The following is a 26,266-nucleotide window of genomic DNA, read 5'->3' as shown; positions in this document are numbered from 1 at the left end:
CAATGAACATGTACCAACAGAGATGTACATAATGACGTGAGCACCATCTAAGCTTTGATTTTACTTGATTAGTATATATACACATCTTAGGATGAGAACCATACGCATGATGAAGATGAAGGACTAGATTATGATTACAAAAAGCGATACCAATGAACATGTACCAACATAGATGTACATATGTTCATTTGACTTATTGTCCATGTACATGTGTTTATTTAGCTTGTTATCTATGTGCATATACACCGTACTTTATGTACCGAAGTGTGCACCATCTATATATAATCTATCTATACAAATATATTAGAAGGCGTGCAAAAACAAGAAAATGTGCCACGTGGCGCTCTCCATAGAGAGTTTTAGTCCATGTAATCCATGTACAATAAAAAAAATTAAGAAATTGCATAGTATAGGGTTTGATCCCAAGACCTCAAGTACATATACTAAAGTTTTAACCACTATGCTAAGTTGTATTTAATATTATTATCATAAAGTATTATATTAATAAATAATTTTTTTCTTACCCGGGATATAGCCCGAGCCTAATAACTAGTAAATATATTAAAAGACGTTTTTATCAAAGGAACAGTGCCATGTGATACTCTTCTCAAACTTCTAATATACATGTCCATGATTTCATTAAAAAATATTAACGATGTGTAGCTATTAGGAATCAAACCTATGACCTTTGAAATGAAATGTGAGAGTTCAACCATCAATCTACTATAATTTCTATGGTTAATGTTTCAAAGTAAAACATAATGAAGTCTTATAATTATATGTAACTATAAAGGCTTAGACAAATATTTTGATGTCTAACACTTTTATTAAGGTAATAACATTCTCCCACCCTTATTTCATTGACATTTTTTTTTATCCCCAATTCTTTGCAAATTTTTTTAAAAACAACTTATCATGCTATACATCCATTTTCCAATGTCACACTATAAAGAAAATTATAAAAAGCTAATAAAATCAATTATGAAACTTATGAATTATAATATATTTAATTTGATAACTATAACTGCACGGGGCATCGTCCCGGCCAAAAATAGAGGAGAGCTTAAAAAATTGATTTAAACTTTGTAAAGAGAGCTTAAAAAATTGGAGGGTATTACAAAAAAACTAAATTGTTTTTGTTAATCGCTTCATATTACACGTCTACACTCTTGAATCTTGATTAATGGGCATACTGTCGTCCTTTCTCTTGCCCCTCCTCTTTAGACCTCCACCGGCGTCGGCGCCCGGAATTCGATTTCTTCCTCGGTTTTATCACCGAGTAGCAGCCCCATTAATGGCGGCGCATAAAAGATCCGGAGAAAATTCACCGGGCACTATTCAATTCAGCCCTGCCGTCGACAAAATGCAAGAATCGCTTCACTCAAATCCCACTGGTAAACCCTCAATTTCTAAATTCATTTCTGGTTAATGTAATTTTTCCTGTTGATTCTGAAACTTCAATTAAGTACTACTATCATTTATTTTGAGGGAAATTAGTGAAATTAACAATTTATGTTGGATTTCGAACTTGGAAACTGGGAAAATTTGTGAAGTTTTTGGTACTGGGTTGAGAAGTTTTGAGGTTACAATATCTCATAAGTCATGAATCATAGTATAAGATCTATGTTACAATAATTTATGTTAAGAAGGCCCGTTTGGTAGTCGTTAATGAATTGCGGTAATGGGAATGAATTTTAAGTGGAATGTTATTAGGGAAGCATCCTTGAAATCTCCATGAAGATGCATGTTTTTTGTATGGGCAAACAATCTCACCCATAAACTTGTCTTTTTGTTTTCAAAGGGAAGCAATTTTGATTACCACTCATTACCACCTACAAGGTGGTATTGGATGAGAATGAAAATTCAAGACGAATAGTAGGCACTTTAAGGTAAATTAGCATTACTATGGAAATGAACAATGATATTCTTCACAAATTTATACATAAATTCATTCCCATTACCACCATTTATAACCAACTATCAAACGGGTCGTTAGGAGTAATTTTGGTACCTAAAGGGGTCTTTTAGGGTAGACCCCTTGTTTAAAAGTGGCCCCTTAGCTTAAAAAGGTAATACAATCCTTTTAACTTAAAAAGTGATTTTTTTTTCTTTAAAAAAAAAGTAATCCTCTTTTTGTGATATAAAGTGAGATGGACTTTCTTTAAAAAAGAAAAAAAAAAGTGATATGGACTTATAATAATTTTATTGTAAGTAGAAGACTTACTAGTTACTCCCTCTGTTTTCTTTAATTGCTACATTTTCCTTAAATGGTTGTTGACTTATTTCTCTTTAATTGCTACATTTTTCTTATTTGGGGTACTTGACCCACCATAAAGTAATACTATTATAATTGTTTTTCTCTTTTTCCACCCAAAAGTATTACTTTTTCACTTTTCCCCATTATTTTACATTAAATAGGCTAAAAAGTACCATCCAAAAAGCTAGAAAGTGACATTTCCTAAATTGTTGTGCATACAACGATATAGCAATTAAAAAAACGGAGGGAGTATAAGTGAAGAACCTATCTGGCATTGACGAAAATAATATCCTTGACCTTGTGTGATACTTAGTGAGTAACGGCTTGATGCTACTTAATGTAATGTTGATTAATCTTGAAATGGAAGCGCAACATTTACGTTAGAGCAACTTTCCGGTAAGGTTGCCTCCTTAACATGATAGATTGAGTGTTCTGTTGGATGCTTAAACATGCGTAAGTTCTAACTAGTTGCTTATGGAATATCAGACTCCCATCATCAGCATAATAGTTATGTATATGATCCAATTTATGTTCGAGAAAGATAGCTCACTTTCTTCAAACAAGTAGATGATTGGATTCTTTGAATACCTTTCTTAAGTTGAGTGATGGGGAGTGGATGGACATGACAAAACTATTATAAGGATTAAGGGCTAGTTTGATGATATCATGTTGATTTCTTAGTGGTAAGGAGATGCATCGATAAATGTGACTATTGTTTTCCAGAATAATGGAGTATTACTAAATTGGACGAAGGTGGTGTACCGCGTAACAATGATAATCATTATTGGGATTAAATGTGATGTACCTCCCAAAGGATTGAATGATGATTCTAAACTTTAGGACTATAGAACACTCATTTTGACAAAGGAACACTTGAAAACTATGGATAGTTAACAAATTGCAAGGACTAACTCAATGGCTTGGGGTTCTAGAGATAAGACTTATTCAATCTCTCCTAGGCTTATCACTAAGACTCACAGCAATAAGGGTTAGCAAACACTTGAGACAAACTCAAAGTATAAACTATAAACACAAAGGTTTTTTTATAATTAATCAAAACTAAACTTTTCATAGCTTAAGCTCTCCTTGTATAGGAAATAAGAGCAGTCAAATGAAGTACAAAACACACATAAAAAAACCCTAGCAAATCAGTCCTAAGCTACGGTTTAGGAGCTCATGATGCTCCTTGATTTACGCCCCTAATAACTCCACTTGATGGGCTGTTACAAGGAGGTTACAAGAGCATAATTTAACCCTGATCTGATGCTTAGAATTTCCCTTGCAATCAGCAAACCACACACCTAACATGAGCTTTACTTGATGAATTTTATTACAACTCAAATCAACAAAAACAAATAGAATATTTATGCCCATAACAAAACTATGGGCTACTCATTTGGACGCCTATATTACGCCATACTTGTTGTTGTTGCAGCATTTAGGCCTTCATTCATGTAATCAAGTGATGCAATTGAAAATCCAAGAAAAGCCACATCTTCATGACCCAAAGAAAGCTTAGAGAGACTAGCATTTGGTTCAAAATGCTAGGGAAATGGCAAGTCTAGCACCCCCTTTTTTTTTTCTGGGGTTTGCTCTTCATCAGCATCTTGCTGCAATTTTTTAAGAAAGTAGCTTAAGGATACTCAATGCTCTATCTTTTTGCATTTTAGCCATTATGTTGATGTTTTTACCCTCTGGATAAACTGTAGAGTATTGAGTTTTATGTTTTAAATTATCCAGATGGGTGGGATAGATGTTGGGAGGAAGGATTAACGCCGTGGGATTTGGGGAAACCAACCCCAATTCTGCAACATCTTCTCCAAACAGATTGTGTTCCTAGGGGCAGAGTTCTTGTCCCTGGATGTGGTAGTGTGAGTTTCTTTGTTAATGTTACATTTTTTTTTTGTTATAACTGTGCTCATAATTTTTTAATCTCTGTTTTCATTAATATATTATATATGTCTACGTGAGCTTCATGTGGACATCGGCCCTCAAGTTTATGCCTGGAGATAAGCAGGAATGTCCTGTAGTCTGGCACTTGGAAATTTGACTTTGCCTTCTGCACGTCTTGATGTCTTCTACTAGTGTGAAATGAGTCCAGCTAGCTGTTCATTGCTCAATTTATTCAAACCGCCATCACATTCTATGTGTGTTGTTTACTAGGATGCTCCTGTTAGATGTATTTGACTATTTCCTTTTGGCTCCCTTTGTTCTACATATATATATGGTTCCATGCTACATTCACTTGACAAGTGACTCAGCTTACCTATTGAGGAACCTGCTTATGCTTGATTCTTGAATACTTTCCCGAAAGATAATTGGTGTTGTTCTTTATTGCTGCTACATACAAGTTGGTTGGATCATGAATCATGATGCAGACTTTGTTGTCCTTAATAAGAATGATTGATTTGCTACCTACCTGTAGCATATCCTATCGTCTTCATTCATAAGTTCCTGCCTGCCTTCGGTCAATGCATCACATTTTTCTATTACAGGGTTATGATGTGGTGACACTAGCATCTTCTGAGCGCTACGTTATTGGATTGGACATATCAGAGGTTGCCATAAAAAAAGCAAGAAGGGTGAATTTTCTTCTCTCTTTTTTGTGGCTTATACTTTCCATTACTTTCTTACTTCTTTTTTTCTAGCAAAATAACAAAAATATTATCACTTGCACTGGAATCTGTGCAAAGCTAAGATAGTTCATAGCAACTCCTTGTTTCTCTTGGTGATCTAGTTTTTCTTCTCCATGTCCCTTCAGCCTTCTGCTTAGCGTGTTGATACAGATAATGGTTATGGGGAACATTGGAACAATTTAGAGTCTCTCCCTTTTTTCTTATCTAAAGTTTATAAGACACAAGCAATAGTAACCGAAGACAGACATGCAATGTCTTCAGTCTTGTATCACGCCAGATAATTTCTGGGAAAAGAGCTGTGTCTTTGAAGGAGTTGATAGTATTGCTACTTTTGCTTTTATAATCTGCTTTGCACCAAAGCCAAATGGCACTTGGAAGTATTTCAGTTCTTCATCCTGTTTGGGCCCAAGAATCCATTGGAGTAGGTTTTTTAATTTCTTGTAACTTTGTCTAGCTTGACTCCGTTGAATTCATCTGTCTAACACTGGAATGGGTGGACAAGGAAAGGAAGCAGGTTTAGTCTCGGATTAAATATTGTTTAATGTGAAAGAATTATAAACCCAGGGAGTAGAGAGTTTGGACCACCTACAAGCCAGAAGGAGGTTCCATCCCAAAATCAATTGACAATGGGTGGAGTAGCTCCTCAAGGTTTATAAGTTGGTAAAATTCTCTCATCTTCTCCAATGTGGAACCAATTACATATGCACAACAAGGGGTCTGACAATAGCAGTGCACAAGTTGAATTCCACAGTGCAGTGATTTCGTCCCGTCGGATTTTCTGTTTTCTGCTCCAGTATATACATAATCTGTGTTTTGGTTATTGAAAGGTTGCTGATTTATGCTCTTCGTCAAGACTTTTCTCGCCCCGCAGTTTCACTGCCTGGCTATTAAGGTCCTCCAAATTAAAAGTGGAGACTTTCTTCTCATGCAATAACAAGTTATGTACAACAACGATACCAATGCCAAAGTCTATTTCCCAATAGGATGGAGTTTGCTGAATGAGTATGAGATTTTATCTTCAGTGGTTGTCCACATAGATCTTTTACCCCCTTTTTCTTATGTCAAATGCTTTATGCTCCCGCAAACTTGATTTCATCCCAATAACTTAGAAGTTAGTCGCAATGTTATTCCCGGTCTCCCTTGCCTAAAACTTAGAATTTAGAAGCCCATACTAATTTGACACCAGACTCTGGAGAAGGTATAGCTTTAGAGTGACACCTAGCAACCTTTGCATACGTTTTACCACACAGGTCTAGGACGTGGAGCACGTGTTTAGTAGGGACTGCGCCACAGACATATCATATTGGCTTTCATGGATGTGAGTATGTTATGAAGTTTTACATTGGTTGTTAACTACTGCAACCCTCCTTCATCCGGGATTGGCATCAGTGTGTGGGTAATCATAAGCGAAGTTACGACCTTTTGACTCTAAATTAATTAATTCATACCGCTGCAGTTGTGCTTGCTACTTTTGTACGTTGAACAAAAATCTACTAATCCTATTCCACCTCTCAAACTATTAAGAGTACCATTATTTTGCGGAAATGCTGTTAGGAACTGCGTTTTAGTTGACTTGTACCTGTTAATCTGATGTTTGGAAATTTAAGATTGATCCTGTTTTATGACTGATGGAAAAGTTGGAATTGCAAATTGCTTCTAATTAGCATCGTTAATGCTGTCTGATCAGCTGGCGTCATGCTCATTGAATGCAATTTAGTCTTTCTTTCTTCCTGCACATTGACACTTTTGCCATTGGGTGCCCAAATAATTGTTTGATCAAATCTTTAATTACTTGTAAATGACTCTTGTCTCTTAGAAATTATCCTAAATGATTTATCTAGACAATATCTCTTGAATCTGCAGTGATTTAGGCCCTGTTCTTTTGGACTGAATAGAGCTGAACCGACCAAAACTGAATTTTGAACCGAACTGAAACTGGAACTGAAGCTGAGAGAAGAAACTAGCTAAGCTGAATCGATCTGAACTGAATTTGTCTAAAACTGAACTGAAGTTGATTTCCATAAATTGAGTCCAAAAGAACAGGGCCTTATTCCCAAGCTGATGTTTGACTAGAGCTTAAGATCTACTCAGCAGCTCAAAGTTACTTAATTTTTTTTGTAATTTATGGTCAAATTTCCGTAAAAGCTTCTTTCGGAATATGGAAAAACACCTTAGTTGCATCCCTGGTGGATTCTGTTTTTAAGTCTTGTTTCATGGATTCTTAAACGTGTTTGATTTCATATTTTGTTGTACCTTGCTGAATGATATTGGTATTCTGAACTGCTTCTAACTAGTTTCCCGAACTAGCTAGCAGTATCATCCCCTGATGCAAACTATTTCTCTTTTCTGCAAGCAGACATTTTTACCTGAGAGCCTGTTCAGTTGTTTGATTCCATATTTTATTGTACCATGCTGAATGATATTGGTGTTCTGAACTGCTTCTAACTAGTTCCTGACTTTAATATCTCATCCAATCAGCTGGCGATATCATCCCCTAATGTGAACTATGTCTCCTTTCTGCAAGCAGACTTTTTCACTTGGGAGCCTACTCAGATGTTTGATCTCATCTTTGATTACACGTGAGTAACTCCCTTTTTTTTCTTTTTTTTTTTCTTACAGTTGTACATGGTATATCTGGACAATTTGTTCTGAATACGCAGATTCTTTTGTGCCATCGAGCCAAAGATGCGGTCAGCTTGGGCAACTCGTATGGGAGATCTCTTAAAGCCAGACGGAGAGCTAATAACCTTAATGTTTCCGGTTCTTCTCAATATCTTTTAAGCTTTTATTCAGACATTGTAGTTGTGTTCTTCTAAGATGCATTGTAAATGTCCTGGCAGTCCATCAGCAATAGTTTCATCCTTTAAGCATATAATAGAAGCAGCGACAAACGTCAATTGGGAAAGAAAAAAAACAGTGCAAACCACACCCATCAACCTTACTCTAGAAATTGTGTAGAAGCAGTTCCAATTGGACCCTTGTGTGAAAAAAATACCTACATATCACTATCAGAACTCAGAAGGTCCAGAAATTCTCGTTGGTGCTGGGCTGCTTGCTCTTTTGATTTCAGAACTGTCTTCTTTTTGATGCAGATTGATGATCATGATGGTGGACCTCCATACAAAACATCTGTTGTCGAGTAATTCATTTTCCTTCCCATCACTCACCTCTGATTTTGAATTGTTTCACTTTCTAATATTTTCTGCTGAGTTGATACTTTGAGTTAGGTAGGCTGGCTGATGCATATCTTCCATGCAGCTATGAGGAGGTGTTGTGTCCCCTGGGTTTCCATGCCATATCTATTGTCGAGAATGAGCTTGCAGTCGACCCTCGTAAGGTATCTTGATATCTAGGTTTCTGTGCTAGATTTTGATGATTTGGTCATTGTAGGTTTGATGTAGAATGCTCACATTTATCTGGATTTACTTTGCTGCTGCTGTCATTTTTCATATTCTTGCACTTCTCTAGTCTCTATTACCTCTATCCCTAATTAATAGCCGGTATTAGACTTTGCTGGTCTAAGATCGTGAACTTTGATCATGAATTTGCTAAAAATTGTATTGAAATAATAATGTAAAAATAACCTTTCATGGTCAAGGTTGACGACTTTTTGGACCAGAAGTCCCTATGGCCTTTAATATTACCAACTAGGGTAGGACAATCATTTTTTTTGGGTATAAGGAGGTGGTGGGAGTTGGTTGATTCGCTTTGTCTCCTATCCTAGACTTGAGCGCCAATCTTTTTGTTTCTTGTAGGGAAGGGAGAAGCTTGGAAGGTGGAAAAGGACGACAAGAGCATCTCTCTTATGAATTGGTCAAAGACTTTGCAAAATATACAAAAGGGTATTTTGTATAGCCAACATAAGTGCGGGTGCGAGGTATGATTAAATCAGCATGATGCATGGATTGTATAATCTATGAACAAGAGTATATTGTTACAATGTTTGTGACAACTACCGCGGTATTTTAGGTATTCTCTCACCATATAGGGAGAGTGATTGGGAAGAAATTTGAAGCATGCAGTGTAGCACTACTCGTCGTGCCTGTTGTTTCCGATATGTGAATAGAATATTACTTATTAGATACCAGAAACTTGTGTTTTGGATAGATGTGTATCTAATGAGTACATGATTTATGAAGGTCAAATGAGGAAGTACCTTCACGTTACTGGCGTATTATATCGAGATAACGAGTAATGAGACAATTCATATATTGACATTATGTGCTCATATTAAAAATCCCTAGCGTTATATGCCCGCTTGTATTTACTAAAAATCGCCCGTATTTTCCCTTTAAATGCCCCCATACCCCTCTCATACCCCCCATACCCCCTCTTCACCCCATTCTTACTCTCTCACCTCTTATCCAACCTCACTCCACTCCAACTTTATCACCCATTTCTCACTTGCACGACCACCACCCAGCCACTACTACCACCACCACCACCACCTTCGGCACCACCACCACCACCATTGGCGGCCAACTTAGAGCACCACCACCACCCGCAAATCACCTCCATCGGTAGACTACCATCATCGAAGCCACTACCACCACTGTGGCCAAACACCACTATCGGAGCACTGCGGACCACCATTGTCATAATGTCCGGCGAAGAACTATCAACCCTGCCAGCATCACCGGAATGGAATGTGGTAAGTTTTTAAAAATAAAAATTCTGCCACCAATGCCCGATAATGTTTTTTTTTTGTTTTCTCTTTCCTCGGTGGATGAAACGAATCCATGGAGGAAACGAAGATCTGTTTTGTTTCTTCCACCGATAAAACGAAAAAAAACATTGTAACTGTGTCTCTTAGTTCGTAAATTATTTATCTAAAATATAATTAATAAAAGTTTTCTGATTAGCATAGTTATTGTGAAAATATATTAATGTTGTGTAATTATAAGTTCAAAATGAATATATGCTTGCGTATTGTTGGAACTAATTTTTTATAATTTGCTATTTTGTTAATGGATATTTAGTTAATATTAATAGTTGTGATTAATTAAGTTATTAGTAATGATTGTCAATAGTGATTATATGTTGTCTAAATAGTAAATGTTCAAAAGTTTTAGGTTCATTTGCCGGATTTTGGGGGTGATTATATTGATTATAATCACATGTTTTATAATGAAACGATTTAGGCTGAGAAAAAGGAAGTACAAGCTTGGGTTAAACTAGGGCACGTAAAATTGGGTTTGTGATGGTAATTTCGTCAAATCATAGACTCGAGTCTAGTTATCGAGAGTATGTTTATATGAGATGTAATCGGGATGAAAGAGATTGGGATGAAGGCAGGGATCTTAGCGTAGCAGAACGTGTAGCTACATAAACAAAAGCATGTGGATGTAGTGCGAGAGTTAAGATAATGTTTTTGGATTACCCTGATCGAACGAGATGGGTGATCACAACAGATACGGGGATAAGTGGCATGCACAATCATTCATTTATTACCGTGATGGTCACCGACCCATTAATGACCTTAGTCCGACGACTAAGGTTTTCGTTCGCGATATGATTAAGTCGCACGTTAGGCGTACTAAGTATCATGAAAGCCGTTAATGAGAATTTTTTTGATGATTATCCAAATATGAGACACTTGTACAACCTGAAGGAAAAAGATAGAAGTGAAGCAATGGATGGTAGAGACGTGATGAAAAAATTTCTCCACTTTGTTGGAGAGTACATCTACCTTCATTGGATAAGACAAGGCGAGGAGACAAATGTAATGACACAGACGTTCATGGTGCACTTTTGGTCGGCAGATATCCTTCGTACTAATCCGCATGTTGTTCGTATGGATGCAACGTACAAAACAACAAGTATAACATGTCTTTTCTGGAGCTCATTGAGATGACACCTTGTAACAATAACTTTATGGTTGGTTATGCTCTGATGGCCAACAAAACAGCTGATAGTTACCATTGAGTGTTGGACAAGTTTAGGTTGCTTATCGAGGTGAATGTTGTTTCCGTTACACTCATAACTAACCGTGATTTGGGTCGTATGAAAGCGGTACGAGAAGTGTTCCCTAAATGTACACATTTGTTATGTAGATGACATATCAACAAAGATGTGCAGAGTAAAGTGAATCACATCATGGGCCACCCGATGCTGGTCCAAAATTCTTGAAGTGAAGTTGGTATCGGATAATTGACTCCACCTTCGAGATAGGTTATTTAGCAGTTGTTGAATCCATGAGAGAGATTTACAGACGGTGGCTTAAATCATCGAATACGTGAAAACCACTTGGCTTGTGTACAAAAGAAGTTTGTTCGAGGCATGAACGGACAATGCTCTTCATCTTGGGCATATGTGCACTAGTAGAGTTGAAAGTGCACAAGTCTTAGGTTTTTAGTAGTATAGGTGCATTAGACACCATTTTTCTATTGCTCATAGTGAGATTAAAAATCAGATGAAAGAAGTGGAGAATGACGTGGAGGATTGGCTACAATCTCTCGACATTCACTCTAGTTCCTTAGGGAGTTGGAACTTTTGGAGTAGTGTCCTTAGGTTCAGGAATTTGATAGTTGTTGAACCTGAATACTTTGGCTTTGAAGCCTATAATCCACAACTGGTAGCTAGACAATTTGGATTAGTTCAATTGTTAGCTATACCTTATTTCTTGACCTGTACTGATTCTTGGATTTCAAGGGGTCGTTTTGAAGAAGGCAAATCCCTTCGAAGTAAAACTCTGAGCTTTACTTTCATGTCCATCACTCCTTGGAAATGGATCAATATAGCTGTTTGAGGCTTCCATCTATGGTGGGATCATGTATTCCCATATGACTCAAAATGTTCCAATGCTTTGGCGAACTTTGAGAATCAACTTTTCTTAGGTTATAAGTAATTTCTTTCCTTAGTTATTTTGTAACTTTCAGTGGCAATGAATATTACTAAATCTTCCTTATGCCTTTTGTTACCTTTTAGCTAAAGTTGTCAAGAAGAAGCTAAGAGTGCTTAATGGGATGAACGTGGACTTTAAATATGGCATGCTATATTGGGCAACCGTATACCACAGGGTTCCCCCCTCACATCTCTTCAGAGGATGAGAATGATGCTGCCTATGATCAAGATTTCCTATTGAAATGTCCAAACGGTGGAGGACATTCAGACCGTGGGACCAATGGAGTAAATTGATCCTTTTAAGAAGGGTGCAAGGAAAAGAGATTATAAATGTCTCTCTGCCTCCAAGGACACTCAACCCCAAGAGTTAGTGGAGCAATATGATCCTGTTCAGAAGGCTACCAAAAAAAAGATATCAGAGTTGCCTTTCTGCTACTAAACCTTTGAGATATTCCAAAAGAAAACGTCCTAAGTTAGAAGCATCTTCTGACGTATAACAATACGTGATCTCTTCTGATGAGGATGATGCTAAAACCATATCTCAAATCTTTCCTAAAATCAAACTTTCTGGAGTCAAAGCGGGTATGGATACCATCTTTTATTCTCTTTTGTAAGAAGTTTCATTCTCTAAAATACTAACATGTTTTAATTTCAGGTTCTTCTGGTTTGAAAGAGTCAGGGCCTCTAGTGATCCTTCTTCTGAGAAGCCATCACCTCTTGACTTTGCCAGCGAACCTTCAGTAGATATTTCTAAAGTGGTTGACCCATGATTAAATTCCAAATGTGGTTATGTTGATGAACCCATCATCAATCATCCCAATTTCTTGACAAACGATGTTAGAGCCTGTGGCTACATCTTCTTTGGAAGGACGTGAATAAATTGAGCATCGTAACGTGGAGTTTCCTAATGAAGACTTGCTTCATCAATTTAATGAGGATCCCTTCGAGTCAACTCCTTTAGATGTTGATATTCCAAGCTCTTCTGGCTCCAACAATTATCATAGCAAGCCCTTCTATTGCTAGGAGTGAGATTCCAGATGTTATTCACTTCGAGATTACACCCTTGAGGAGAAATACTGAGCTTTTGACTACCTCTGTGTTCAAAGGTTCACCATTAACTTCACAATCTTCTTCTAGGAATGGTTTGCCTTTCTTTCCTTGCAAATTCATTTTAGACTTCCTCTATACGAATCCATATCCTCATAAAACCGAATTTCACTCTCTTGCTAACTTGGCTTCTCTACTTTATGATGCAGAGGGAAGCACTCAAAAAGCAAGTGTGATGAAAGAGTCTGATGGAGGGAAAGAGGCTAATTTGCAAAAATCCATCATTATAATGAATCAGTCTGCCTCTGCTAGCAATTATTATTCCTCCAATGATGAGTCTTCAGAGCATATAAAATAAGAAGACAAGATATGGGACCTCTGCTTGACCCTAACAGATAATCCTTATGATCAAAGTTCTGCACAGACACTTAAACAGATTTTGAAATCCCTAATTTCTCAAGACTTTGAGTATTGGATACCTTGCTTTGATTATGTTAAAGAATTTCTTCTTCTTCAGCAATGAATTGCTGAATCAAGAGTTCAATCTCTCAAATTCTCAGCTCAAAACCTTCAGGAAGAGGAAGCTTCTTTGGAAACTCAAGCCAAGTCCTTCAAAAACTTCAGTAAACAGATCCAAGATTCTTTAAGTTCTTTAGATCAGAAGTTGAAGTTTCTTTCTGAGGAAAGACTGTCTCTACATAATCGCTTGGCTGAGATCAATAAAGAGGAGATCAATATTATCAATGAGAAGTTTTCACTTCAGAGCTCCATTGATATTGAAAAGACGAGGCTACACCAAGGGTGAACCAAGCTTGCCAATTTGAGGCAAGAGATGTTCAAAGACATGGCAACATTAGTGTTCTTCTTGCTATTCCCTGCGGATTTTGACCCTTACTTATCACTTTACCTAGTTTAGTGATTTAGTTAGGTTTTGTTTGACGATTAGGAGATTTGTAACGACCAAATTTCCCTTTGTCACAGACCATCATTTGCGTCGGATATGGGTAATGATGCTACAAGCCTCGACGCAAATGTGCCATTGAAGATCTGCGTCGGATGAGGACACGATGCAATTCTTAAACTATTTGCACCTAAGAATTAGCTATGTGCGACACACATGACTCCTCCATACCAACAGTAGTGCATGGTCTTAGGAAGCCATTTGCATCGCACCTGCAGCTTTGTGCGATGCAAATAGCCTACACCAGCAAAATATGCATGCTTGACTTGCGTTGGATACTTGACATTTAGTTTTATTATTTTTAAATGTTGTAGAGAGAGTATCACGCTGCACTTTCACGTGAAATATATCCCACTTTTTCCTTCCACTTGGCATGTTGTCATTGATTGGAGTTATTGGGAGGTTTCCTATTTATTGGTGTTCCCCAATTTTTCTCAATTAATGGCAACATATTAACATTGGTAGGAGGGTTTCCTTTCCATTTTTTCTCAAATGTAGAAACCTAATTTTCTATGAATGTGGATGTTCATGTACTCAAAATTATTGAACAGTAAGGAACGTGTGCTAATAAGTAGTTATATGCACCCTTTAAAGCTTGAAACTTTAGCCCAAATTTCATGGTTTTTGCAAGATTGATGTTTGGTCATGCAGTTAAGAATTCATTTAGAATTGTGGTCTCTGTCACTCACAAAATGATAGTTTGTGTCAAGGGAAAAAAAAAGGAGCCAAGGTGAATTTAAATTCGCGCTATCTTAAATTTTAAAAAATAATAAAGGACGCTTTGAGATATATAGTGAGAGCAAAATATAAAATTTCTTTCACAGTGGAGAAGAAAATATAGGACAAAAGGAGTAGTTGGTGTGACATTGGTATGAAGAGATAAAATAAATTTAGTTGCTGAAGAGTGAAGAATCCACATTCATCCTCAATAAAATTTTGCTATACTATTATCACTAGCTTTGAAGCCCGTGCGTCGCACGGGCTTGTTACTTATTTTACTTTTTACAAATTTTGTGTACATTGTTGATTTTGTATTGTTGTGAAATGAGATTTTTCAACACCATTGTATTATATACTTTCTCCGTTCTTTTTCTATTGCAATAATTAGTTGAAGATTTATATAATATTCTAAGCTTGTTTTTTAAAATCAAACTCTACTTTTTCATCATCCACACTCTAATATATATATGTAACTTTATCGATATATAGATTTTAGTTTTTGTTGTAAAAACAAATTTTTCTTAACAAATTTTGTTGCGATACTAAATTGTTTTGGTTTGTTGAGTAAGACCGAGGTTTTGAAAAATAATATATTTGATCCTGTAAATCGGACCTATGATCAAAGATTGTAATCACACACATATATAGTTTACTATACTTATAGTAATTATTATATTTATCTTAAGAAAAAAGACTAAATAATGTGTTACATTTCATCTAAATAAATATATATTTTTTCATGAGTTGTAAAACTATATATTGTCAATGGATCTTATTTTGAAGCATATTAAAAACACTCTCCAATGGTAAAAAAAAATAATATTTTGAATTAGGTAGTAAAAGTTATATTTAATTACATAATATAATAGTTTAGGTTATTTGTTCAAAACGAAAACTAATTTCTCCCAATCCAAAACTCCTTTTATATATTTAACTACTACCTTCATTTCCTAAAGATCTTCCTTATTACTGTTACTACAGATACCAATGAAAATTAATTTGTGTGGGGTGGGGTGGGGTGGGTAAAGTAGGAGAGAGAAAGTATGGATGATGAATAATATATATATATATAGTGAACACTACTTTTTTTTTAAATAATAATTAAAAATAATAACATGACATGCTTAGATGGAGCTCTCTACAATAATATTCTAAGTTTGTTTTTTAAAATCAAACTCTAATTTTTTCATCATCCAAAATTCTAATATATATGCAACTTTATCGCTATAGATTTTAGTTTTTGTTGTAACAATAAATTCTACTTAATAAATTTTGTTACAATACTAAATTATTTTGGTTTAGTGGAGCAATTAAGGTTGAGGTATTGAAAGATAATATGTCAAATTCTGTAAATTGGACCTATTATAAAATGTTATAATCACATGTTGTACACTATAGCTTGATTATTATTATATTTATCTAAGAGAAAGACTAAAAAATGTCTTACCATTCATCTAATTAAATATATTTTCATGAGTTGTAAAACTATATTGTGGATGGTTCTCATTTTGAAGCATATTTCAAGCACTCTCCAATTGTAAAAAATGATAATGTTTTGAATTAGGTAGCAAAAGTTATATTCAATTTACGTAATATAATAATTTAGGTTGTTTATTCAAAACTAAACATAAATTTCTTCCTATTCAAAACTCCTTTTATAGGTTTAAATATGTGTAAAACTCTATTTTTTATTATATTTAAAATAAAATTAATGATATGACAATCCTACGTGGTACTCTCTATTCATAAGTTATAGAACTATATTGTATATAGATCTTATTTCAAAGCATTTTTCGAGCACTATCCAATAGTACAAAAATTATAATATTTCGAATTATGTAGCAAAAGTTATATACAAATTACATAATATAATAATTTAAGTTATTCATTCAACATGAAACTCTATTTCGCTTATCCAAAGCTCCTTATATGTATTTAAATCTACATAGACTTCTATTTTTGTAAAAAAAAAATAAAAAAAAATTGATGACATGACAATCCTACATGGCGCGCTCTATTCATAAGTTGTAGAAGTTATAATATTCCGAATTATGTAGCAAAAGTTATACAAAAATTAGATAATATAATAATTTAAGTTGTTCGTACAACACGAAACTCTAATTTTTGCTTATCCAAAGCTCGTTATATATATTTTAAATCTATGAAGAACTCTATTTTTGTAAAAAAAAAATTGATGACATGGCAATCCTATGTGGCACGCCCTATGCTCCCGAAAAGTTCATCCTTTATATATATATATATATATATATATATATATATATATATATATATATATATATATATATATATATATATATATATATAATATTATATATATATTATAGGGTTGGGTTCTAATGAGAACCCTCTTATGGTGAGAACCGTGAGAACCACTTAAAATGAGCAAAAACTTCCTAAGATGAGCAAAAAAAAAGTAACAAATGAGCATAAACATAAAATAAGTAGAAAACATTAAGTTATCAAAAACGTAAAATGAACAAAAATGTAAAAGAAGAAAAACGTAAAATGAGCATAAAAAAGTTCAATGAGAAACAAAGTTAAATGAGCAAAACGTAAAATGAGCAAAAACGTTGATAAATGAGCATAAAATTGTTAAATGAGCAAAAGCATAAAATAAGTGAAACAAAAAATGAACAAAAATATTATGAAATGATCAAAATCTTCGTAAAATGAGGAAAAATGAGTGGTTCTCACGGTTCTCACCATAAGGGTGGTTCTCACGGTTCTCACCATAAGGGTGGTTCTCATATGAACTTAAACCTACATATATATATATATATATATATATTATAATATATAATATATATATATATATATATATATATATATATTTATCCTGGTATCAGAGCCAAGGGGTTGTAGTATTATTTTGTTCCTTATAGAACTTTATCATTTTGGTTATAATACTTACCATTTTTAATACTAGCTCTTGTTCTATTTTTATCCGGCTATTTTCAAGGTTTATAGAGGCAGCAAGTCCTACAAGAGGCTGTCAGACCATAGGACTACACCTTGTCTACGGCGGGTAGATTTTAGGGCTTGTACCAAGTGTTGAACCTGGTTTAAGTTCTGTTCCAGAATCATGAGTTCTATATGGAGCATAGGAACTCCATCCTCTTCTCATGGTAATAGTAGTAAAGTTAATAAGTCGGTTAAAAATGAAACCTTTACTACAAGAAAATCTTGAACAAAGTATTAAAAATTGGAAAATACCCAAAGTCAATAAAGACTGGATTTATAAAATTAGTAAAAATTATATTTTTAAAACAAATTATATTATCAAAATTCAAGAACGAGATATCCATTTAACAAAGCCTATTGATACTTTAAAATTATTTTCAGCAAAAACCTTGCAAAAACATGTTGAAAAAGGGTATCGTTACATCCATATAGGATTGGTTCAAGTAGGCTTAAAACCTCTTACAAAAGAAGGATTTAATTCTTCAGTCCTTGTGGCTCTTAGAGATGGACGATTCAAAGACTTTAATGATTCCTTATTAGGTACAATAGAGTCAAGCTTATGCATGAGTCCTGTCTCTTTCGATTGTTGTCCAAATTTCAGTGTCTCTTTAAGTGATAAGAAGATCTCATCCTCCTTGCTTTTATAAATTAAAACTCATAATTACAAAATATTCAATGGTTCTATACCAGTAGCTTTAATCTATAAAGTCCATTACAAAGCTATGATGTCTGCTTTTAATACTAAAAACATACAACATAGTAAGAAAGGAGAAACTCTCCTCCAAAACGACCTTTCTAGATCTAACATAAGAATCCCTAAACCAATACGATGGAATGATGTCAGTCTTCCTGATGATTGGTTCCTCGAGGGAGTTGTTGAACCTGAAGCGCGATCCCCATCTCTTCCAGAACCTAATACCGACTTACAACAAGTTATACAGTACTCTGATGGTAGTGTAAAACTTAGTTTTAACAGGAGCATTAGCTCCAGATATTCAGACCATTCCTCTGCTGAAAGCCTTGGAAGGTCTTCTCATCTTCATTCTATAAATAACATGCATTACAAACGATAAATCAGTTGTCCTGGAAACAATTATCCAGAAAGGCCAAGGTATTCTACCTCAGATATACCTTCACCTTCCATCCAAAATCTAGAATATAGAACCCCAAGTTCCACACTCAGCATAACGACAATCTCCTCCAGACTCGCCCTCAACCTCAGTTATAATTGAAAATATTACTAATGAGCTAAATGTCCTTGAAAAGAACTTTGAGGTCAATAAAAAATTAGTTCATGAAGACTTTTACGCTAAATATAACCTTTCAAAGAGAGCGTGGTTTTTTTAGCACTTGCAAAGATCCAAGAAAGTTATTACAACTTTTTAATACAACACAAAGGTCATATTTTTTTTTTTATTGGTTTGAACTCTATAGTTTTGCCAATAATATTGATTACCCTTTTAAATCCATAGAACTTGTCAACACCAACAAAAGGACACCCGTATGGGATACTCCAGATGGCACTGTTCAAGCTGACCATCCTCCGTTGCGACAAATATACTTCTCCACAGGTGAACACAAGGTAGAGGCCTCACCTCTAAAAATACCTCATGAATAAGACACCATAAACCTCAAAAATATTGTCCTACAAAATAATTTTACTAACATTAGCCTTAACACTTTAGGAAAGCAGCTTTCCAGAATTGAGAAATATAACCTTAAAGCTGATACAAGCTCGGTCTCTACTCATATGGATAAGATCCTCCGAAATCCGATTTTAAAACCATTTCAGATTTCGCAAAAGGCACAAAAGGAGGTCATGACTTCAAAAATCGAGTTTCTTCAGGCTATTAAAGACCAAATTAGCAGGGTTAAACCTTTGACCTCACGAATAGTCGAGGAAGAAACAGTCCAGAATAACATTATCAGTGTCCTATATTTAAGTGAGCACACTGATACCGAGACTAACTCCAACCATGACAAAACACCTGAAATAACTAAACTCTCTTGGCAAAATTTTGGTCCTCGATGTTATTCCTATAAGATCTAGTGAATTCCAAGTTGGAAGCCAGCCTAACACAGTTTTTCAGCCAAAGTATAACGCATCTTTCATTTATTAATGGAATATAGATGGCATGAGCGAACACCAAATCTTTAACCTTTTACAACAGATGACCATGGCTTCAAATGCTTATAAAACCCAATTTGATACGTCAGATAAAACCATTACAAAACTTCTAATTGCAGGCTTCTCTGGCTAGTTGAAAGGATGGTGGAATTTCATCTCACCAAACAACAACTAGATATCTTAAATTCTATTCAAACAACAGAAGAAGGAGTTCCCATTCTCAACCAGAATGGAGAACCAACCCAAGATTCTGTCTCAACCCTAATCTTTACCTTATCCCTACATTTCATTGGAGATTCCTCCCATCTAAGAGATTAAAACGCAGATCTTTTGTCTAATCTTATATGCAAGAAACTTAGTGATTTTCAATAGTATAAGAATACTTTCCTCATTAGGCTAATGCTTAGGGAAGATTCTAACCAACCCTTCTGGAAAGAAAAATTCCTAGAAGGACTCCCAACCATCCTAGGCGAAAAAGTCATAAAAAGAATCCGTGAAGATTTTGGGGAGCATATTATCCCTTATGATAGACTAGCCTACAGTGAGTTAGTTATCCTAACCTTTAAACAAGGGCTTCAAATATGTCAAGATTTGAAGCTTCAAAAACATCTAAAGAGGGAGTTGAAAGAAACTAAAAAAGAGTTAGGATCCTTCTGCCAACAATTTGATAACTCCTTCCCCCAAACAAAGACTTGCAAAGGAAGCTGTAGTAAACCAACCACTTATCAAAACCCCTATAAAGCCCGAAGGTTTTACAAAAAGATTGAGAAAGTCTTCCATAGAACAAAAACACCAACAAACGACCACGAAACTTGACTTTAAAAACATAACTTGTTTCAAATGTGGTAAAAAGGGTCATACGACTAGCTATTGTAGAATGTCTAATAAAATCCAAAACCTTGACCTAGATGATGAGACTCTAGGAAGAATTTCATCTCTTCTAATAGAATCTTCTGATGAAGAAACTGAATCTTATAATTCTGCTAAGAGTCATGGACCTCAAGTTGATGAAATAGAATCCTCATCTTCAGCGGAAGATGAACCTTATACCCTTAACGTTCTCACCAAAGAACAAAGCCTTATCCTAGATGTTATCCAGGATATTAGTAATCCGAATATGCAAAAACAATATCTTGAGCACCTTCGTGAATCCCTTGGAGAAAAACCTAAAGAAAAAGATCTCAACATGTAATCCCCCACAATTTTAAAGGATTTTCATAAATATATTAAAGTATTTATGTAGTTATATTTAAATCCAAATGAGTTTGGAAAATGATTTGACTTTTAAAAAGGGTTGACTATTTTATAAGTCAACTAAAAATATTTTTCATAGCTTAATAAAATTTGTAATGTTTTAATTAAGCATGTTTTAATAAGAGTTTTAATTATTAAAAGCATATTTGAAAAGAAAGCTTAATGGAATCGAAAGCCCAAAAGTGATAAAAAGGGAAAGGATTATTTGATGACTAAAGTCCTAATGAGCCCATCTTATTAGTCATCAAAGTTTTATTTATTAAAATCTCTTTTCCTAAGCCCAAAAGGAAAAGCCTCTATTTAAATATCCTAAAAACCCAAAATTTTACCCTACACACTTTATTTCTCTCTCCTCTTCCACGTGACATTCTTTCTGTCTCTCTCACCCGGCGCCCTTCTTGTTCTCTCTCCTCTTTGTGCGTGTTCTTCATATTTTCTCTCAAAAGCTTGTTTCTTCTTTGCTAAGTAACGTTTCTTTTTGAACAAGAAACGTCACAAATCTTTCTTTGAGCCAAGAACTTGCTGCCGCCAGTCCTGTTCGGTCCTTGCTGCTGTTCGGCCCTTCCTTCCTCCTTGTTGTGGTTGTTTTTCTTTTCTTCTTCTCTAAGATTCCATTAAAGTATTAGTTTTTATATTATTTTATTATTAATTAGCATGTTTATGATTTAAATTATTGTTTATATGCTTAAAAATATTTCGGCTATTATATGCATATTTAATAATAATTCCAGATTTTATTATATTAAGTTATTTTCAGTTTTTATTATGAAAGTTATAGTTTTTAGGTTTTTAATCACTAGAAACTATATTTATAAAATATAAATCATGAGATTGGTTAGCATATAATTTTATATGTATTAAATATATTTTCAGAAGATTTATAAAATTTTATGAATGCTGTAATTTCATAAAATAAGTATTTTAAGGGTTTTAAATGATTTTTAATCACTAGAATAGTTGTACTATACTAAGAATTAAAAATAACGAAAGTTTGATACGTAAAAACGATTTTAAAACACGTTTAAGGGTTTGGGTCGTTTTTAAAGTTGCTGTAAATTTTTAGTTCAAGTATTTATTTCATTATTTTATTTTCTAGGCGGAAATTCGTAGTGGAGACTTTTAGAGCGTAAAAGTGGCCTACAGATTTGTTTATACAAGGTACGTACATTGTCTACGTGCTATATGATTTAGAAACATGTTTAAGGATGTTTTATTTTTAGTATCATGTATAGACTCTGTTGTTCATATATATGATTATTGGAATTGTTTTACATGTTATTTGCCTGTGTGCTACATGTAAACTAGAAGTATTTATGAGTATTGAATGTTTGTATGGAAGTTTGATGCAAGCAGATAAGTCAGTTTATGTATTAATTCGTGAGTGAATTAATGTAAGTAAGATTGAATCATGTGTTACATGGATTCTGAGTATTATTTATTTATCTTATAAGAACCGTGGATCTTATTTGGTAAGTACAAGTTATACCTATATAAAGGTAAAGTTTATTGTTGGCTAGGTTCAACAATAAGTTGGTAAAGGTTAAAAAGAAGTAAAGGAGTCTTGTTGATAAGTTGTGATCACTTGTTAATCTAAAGATAAAAAGGAATTTTGTTATGATTGTGTGATTATGAATTGTGTTTATTTGCTTGTTGTTGGTGTCAACACAAGTAATAAAATATATTCAACGTAAAGTGAAACGAGAATAGTTATAGACTTTAGACTGGTGCACGTCTAGAGTTGGACATAAGGTTGGGTTATGGTGAGCGTGCCATAGCTTTTCTAGGAATGGATTGATCACCATCCCTCTTTTATTTCAAAGGTTCCTCGATATCGCAGGTCACTCTGAAATGCGAGTCGCGCCCCATTTCATCTTAGTAGCAAGACAACTCGTCCAATAACTATTCCATTTAAGTGTAAAAAGTTAGTTTAAGTTTAGTTCAGTAAAGTTGTCTGCAGTTTATTATTACTTATATTATTATTTATTCCTGAAGTTATATTTTGTAGTATCATGTTTAGGATTATTTATGTCTGATATGTAATACTCAGCTTTGCTGATTACGTGCTTGTCTGTGTTTGTGATCATGGCTTTGCCTATTGATCCTGTGGTGATCCTTCGGGGGAGCAGAGTTGAGACGACATTGACATTACAGGTTCGAAGATGCATATCATTGGGAACCTGGAATGGAGAGACTCTTGTATTACTAGTAGCATTTAAGTTGTTTTCATAGAAGCTTATGTTTTCAGACAATAGTTTTAAGTTGGTGTGTTTAGTTCTGAAATTGTTTTTGGCTTCATAAGTTTTAATAAATTTGATTTTTAATAAGTTGTTTTCCGCTGCAAAATTCTGAGTAAGCCGATACGTTATCACACGGGCAATAATGCCTGGGTAATTCTCTAAGGTTTGTTATAAAAGTATTTTCTAGAAAAAGAGAATTATCGGGGTGTTACACAGCACCCCCTCCCCAAGCATTGAACCATACAACCTTACCTCTATTTTAGAAAAGGGGAGTTCTAGAAAGAAGCCAGAAAGGACCATACAAGATCTTCAGGCTGAAGTTAAAACAATTAAAGTAGACATAAAAGATCTTAAAACAAAACAACAACATGATTCTTCCATAATTCAACTGCTAACTTCTCATATGGCTATAGACACCCCTAGCGAGAATGATCTGTTCTGATCTTCCGAATGCGTTCTGGAATAGAAAGCAACACATGGTCGACTTACCTTATGAACCGAATTATGATGAAAAGAATATCCCGACCAAGGACCGGCCAACCTAGATCAATGCCGAATTAGAACGTCATTGTCATGAAGAGATTATATTTCTCAAAAGTAAAGGCTTAATTTCAAAATCACGCTCTTCTAGGAGTTGTGCAGCGTTTTACGTTAATAAAGCTTCGGAAATTGAACGTGGCACACCCAGATTAGTTATAAATTATAAACCTCTTAATGACGCCTTAAGATGGATTTGTTATCCTATACCCTAAAAAAGACCTGATGCAAAAGTTACACCATGGTTTTATCTTTTCAAAATTTGATGTGAAATCTAAATTTTGGCAGATACGGATCAAGCCACAACACCGTTATAAAACCGCATTTACTGTTCCTTTTGGACAATATGAATGGAATATGATGCCTTTCGGTCTTAAAAATGCTCCTACTGAATATCAAAGGATAATGAACGATATTTCTAACTCCTATCCAGATTTGTGCATAATTTACATTGTTGATGTGCTAGTCTACTCAAGCACGATTGACCAACATTTTAAAAATCTAAAGACCTTTTTCTGTCTCATTAAAAAAAATGGTCTTGTCGTTTCGGCAAAAAGATTTCTTTATTTCAAACAAAAATTAGATTCCTTGGTCACTTCGTGTCGTGCGGAACTATTACCCCTATTGATAGATCTCTCCAATTCACTAGCAAATTTCCTGATAAAATCCTAGACAAAATACAACCTCGTAGATTTCTTGGTAGCTTAAATTATGTCTTAGACTTTTATTCAAATCTTTGTAGAATTGCTAAGCCCCTTCATGATAGACTAAAGAAAAATCACTAGTGGAAAAAACATCAAGTGCTCCGGTTAAAAATCGTACAAGTGCTCCGTATTTGACCCGTAGCAGATGCCATACGAGCACTTGACCATTTATCAAGTGCTCCGGTTGAAAACCGGAGCACTTAGATTCACAAGTGCTCCGGTTGTATTAATAACCGGAGCACTTGTGATTATTATATGCTCAAAATAATTCAAGTGCTCCGGTTGATAAGAAAAAACCGGAGCACTTGTGAATCAAGTGCTCCGGTTTTTTCTTATCAACCGGAGCACTTGGCTATTTTCATTTTTAAAAAAAAAACCACTGCTACTGCCAGCATGCAAGCTAGCAGCAGCTAGTAGCATAATATAGTAATAGTATCACTAACTACTATTCCATTTTGATTTTAAGGACATCGAAATGTATTACTTTTCTTAAGAAGAAGATATCTCTATATATATTAATGTGTTTCCACTTATACTGCAATTACCACTTTAATTTCCAACTACGAGCCTATCAAATGCACATCTACTTTAGTAAAATAATGAGAATATTGATGGACAATTGCACATATACAAAGTTAGCCAGCTTCTTGATCAAAATAGTTTTCGAACAATTGTAATTATATAGTACAGTAGGGTGTATATCCTTGAATAATACAAAGCACAGTAAGAATGACAGATACAGTGCTACCAGAATATTTCTTACTAAAATGCATGTTTTGACAGTCAGCTTATCGTACCACACATGAAGAAACAACAGAGAGCTCCATTCCTGGGAGTTGACTTCCACCACTTCCCAGGGCAACACCTAGCCGCACCTCCGGAACAGATACAAAGGAGTATAGAACTGCTCTTCCATCCAGCACAGGCATCAATTGCAGCTGATGATTAGAATGGACATATGAAATTCTGCAGTATTGACTAAAATACCTCCCAGAGATCGGTAGCAAAATTCACAATAGATGATGTTGCACCAGGCCACTACAGCTTCACGGCGAGATGTCATAGCACACTTGAGATTAGACCATGACAGACAGAAAAACAAGTAACAATACAAGATAAGACTGCACTAGAAAGACCAAACTAACAAAGTCAACACTTGCACCAGACCAACATATCCACGAAAAACTACATTATATAAGAGAAATTCACTCACCTGAAACTCTTTAACTTTAAACGTTGAACAACCATGGTTTTAACAGATTATAGCAAATATTAGAGACATACAAAATTACTGCCACAACAAGCTCAAACTACATATGTATTTCATGAATAACCCAAAGAAAGGGATAAGAAAAGCAGGTGCAGATACCAATAGGCATGAAATGCAAATGTGGGGCTCATATCCAATACATTAAAAGGAACTAGGAGCATCAGATGTTAGATAGTAAAGTAAAATTAGTGCTGAGCTGAACATAATTGTCAGGTGTGAAATGTAAAAGGAACTAGGAGCATCAGATGTTAGATAGTAAAGTAAAATCCAATTTCCTGAACCTAAGCCTCTGACGACCAGCAATGACAGCACCAGAAGTGACCAAAATTACTTCATACCCATCAAGGTTCAACTCCTTAAGCTGTACATTAAACAAAAAGAGTGTGGATTAAATGTGAGTAAGATCTACCAGATATTATAATCAGGTGAAAGAACCTACAGATGCTAACACAAGGTAAAACTTGGAAAGAACAATCCAGATGCAAGGATAACTAGAACAAAAGTTGTGCCACTACCTGCAAACTTAGTGTTGTTTAAGTGTAAAATGTTCCCTAATAATAATGAAAGAGACGAGCCACTATTACCACAATCCAGATGCAAGGATAACTAGAACAAAGAGCATGAGCTAAGTGGGACCAATTACAAGAAACAAAAATACCCTCTTTAATCAAGACACAATGGAAATAACAT

General features: G+C 34.8%; 1 protein-coding gene across 3 annotated transcripts; it reads left to right on the top strand.

Annotated features, from left to right (window-relative positions):
- The first annotated feature begins 1,060 nt into the window (after positions 1–1,060).
- LOC104889063 (probable thiol methyltransferase 2) lies at positions 1,061–9,081 on the top strand. 3 transcript variants are annotated; one of them, XR_007272580.2, is made up of 9 exons: positions 1,061–1,394; positions 3,998–4,128; positions 4,753–4,839; positions 7,372–7,472; positions 7,554–7,653; positions 7,986–8,032; positions 8,152–8,230; positions 8,649–8,773; positions 8,868–9,081. XR_007272580.2 is itself a non-coding variant. In XM_057393640.1 (8 exons), exons 1-8 carry the CDS (start codon positions 1,184–1,186, stop codon positions 8,700–8,702), a joined length of 810 nt encoding a protein of 269 aa, XP_057249623.1. In that variant the 5' UTR covers positions 1,062–1,183; the 3' UTR covers positions 8,703–9,081. The 3 variants fall into 3 exon arrangements, 1 of the variants encoding a protein (XP_057249623.1); XR_789518.4 differs by having other exon boundaries at positions 1,062–1,394; positions 8,649–8,770; positions 8,863–9,081; XM_057393640.1 differs by having other exon boundaries at positions 1,062–1,394; positions 8,649–9,081.
- Positions 9,082–26,266: the final 17,185 nt, after the last annotated feature.

This window comes from Beta vulgaris, chromosome 3 (assembly GCF_026745355.1).
Source record: "Beta vulgaris subsp. vulgaris cultivar EL10 chromosome 3, EL10.2, whole genome shotgun sequence".
Lineage (NCBI taxonomy): Eukaryota > Viridiplantae > Streptophyta > Magnoliopsida > Caryophyllales > Amaranthaceae > Beta > Beta vulgaris.
This window is presented reverse-complemented; position numbering and strand designations above follow the sequence as displayed.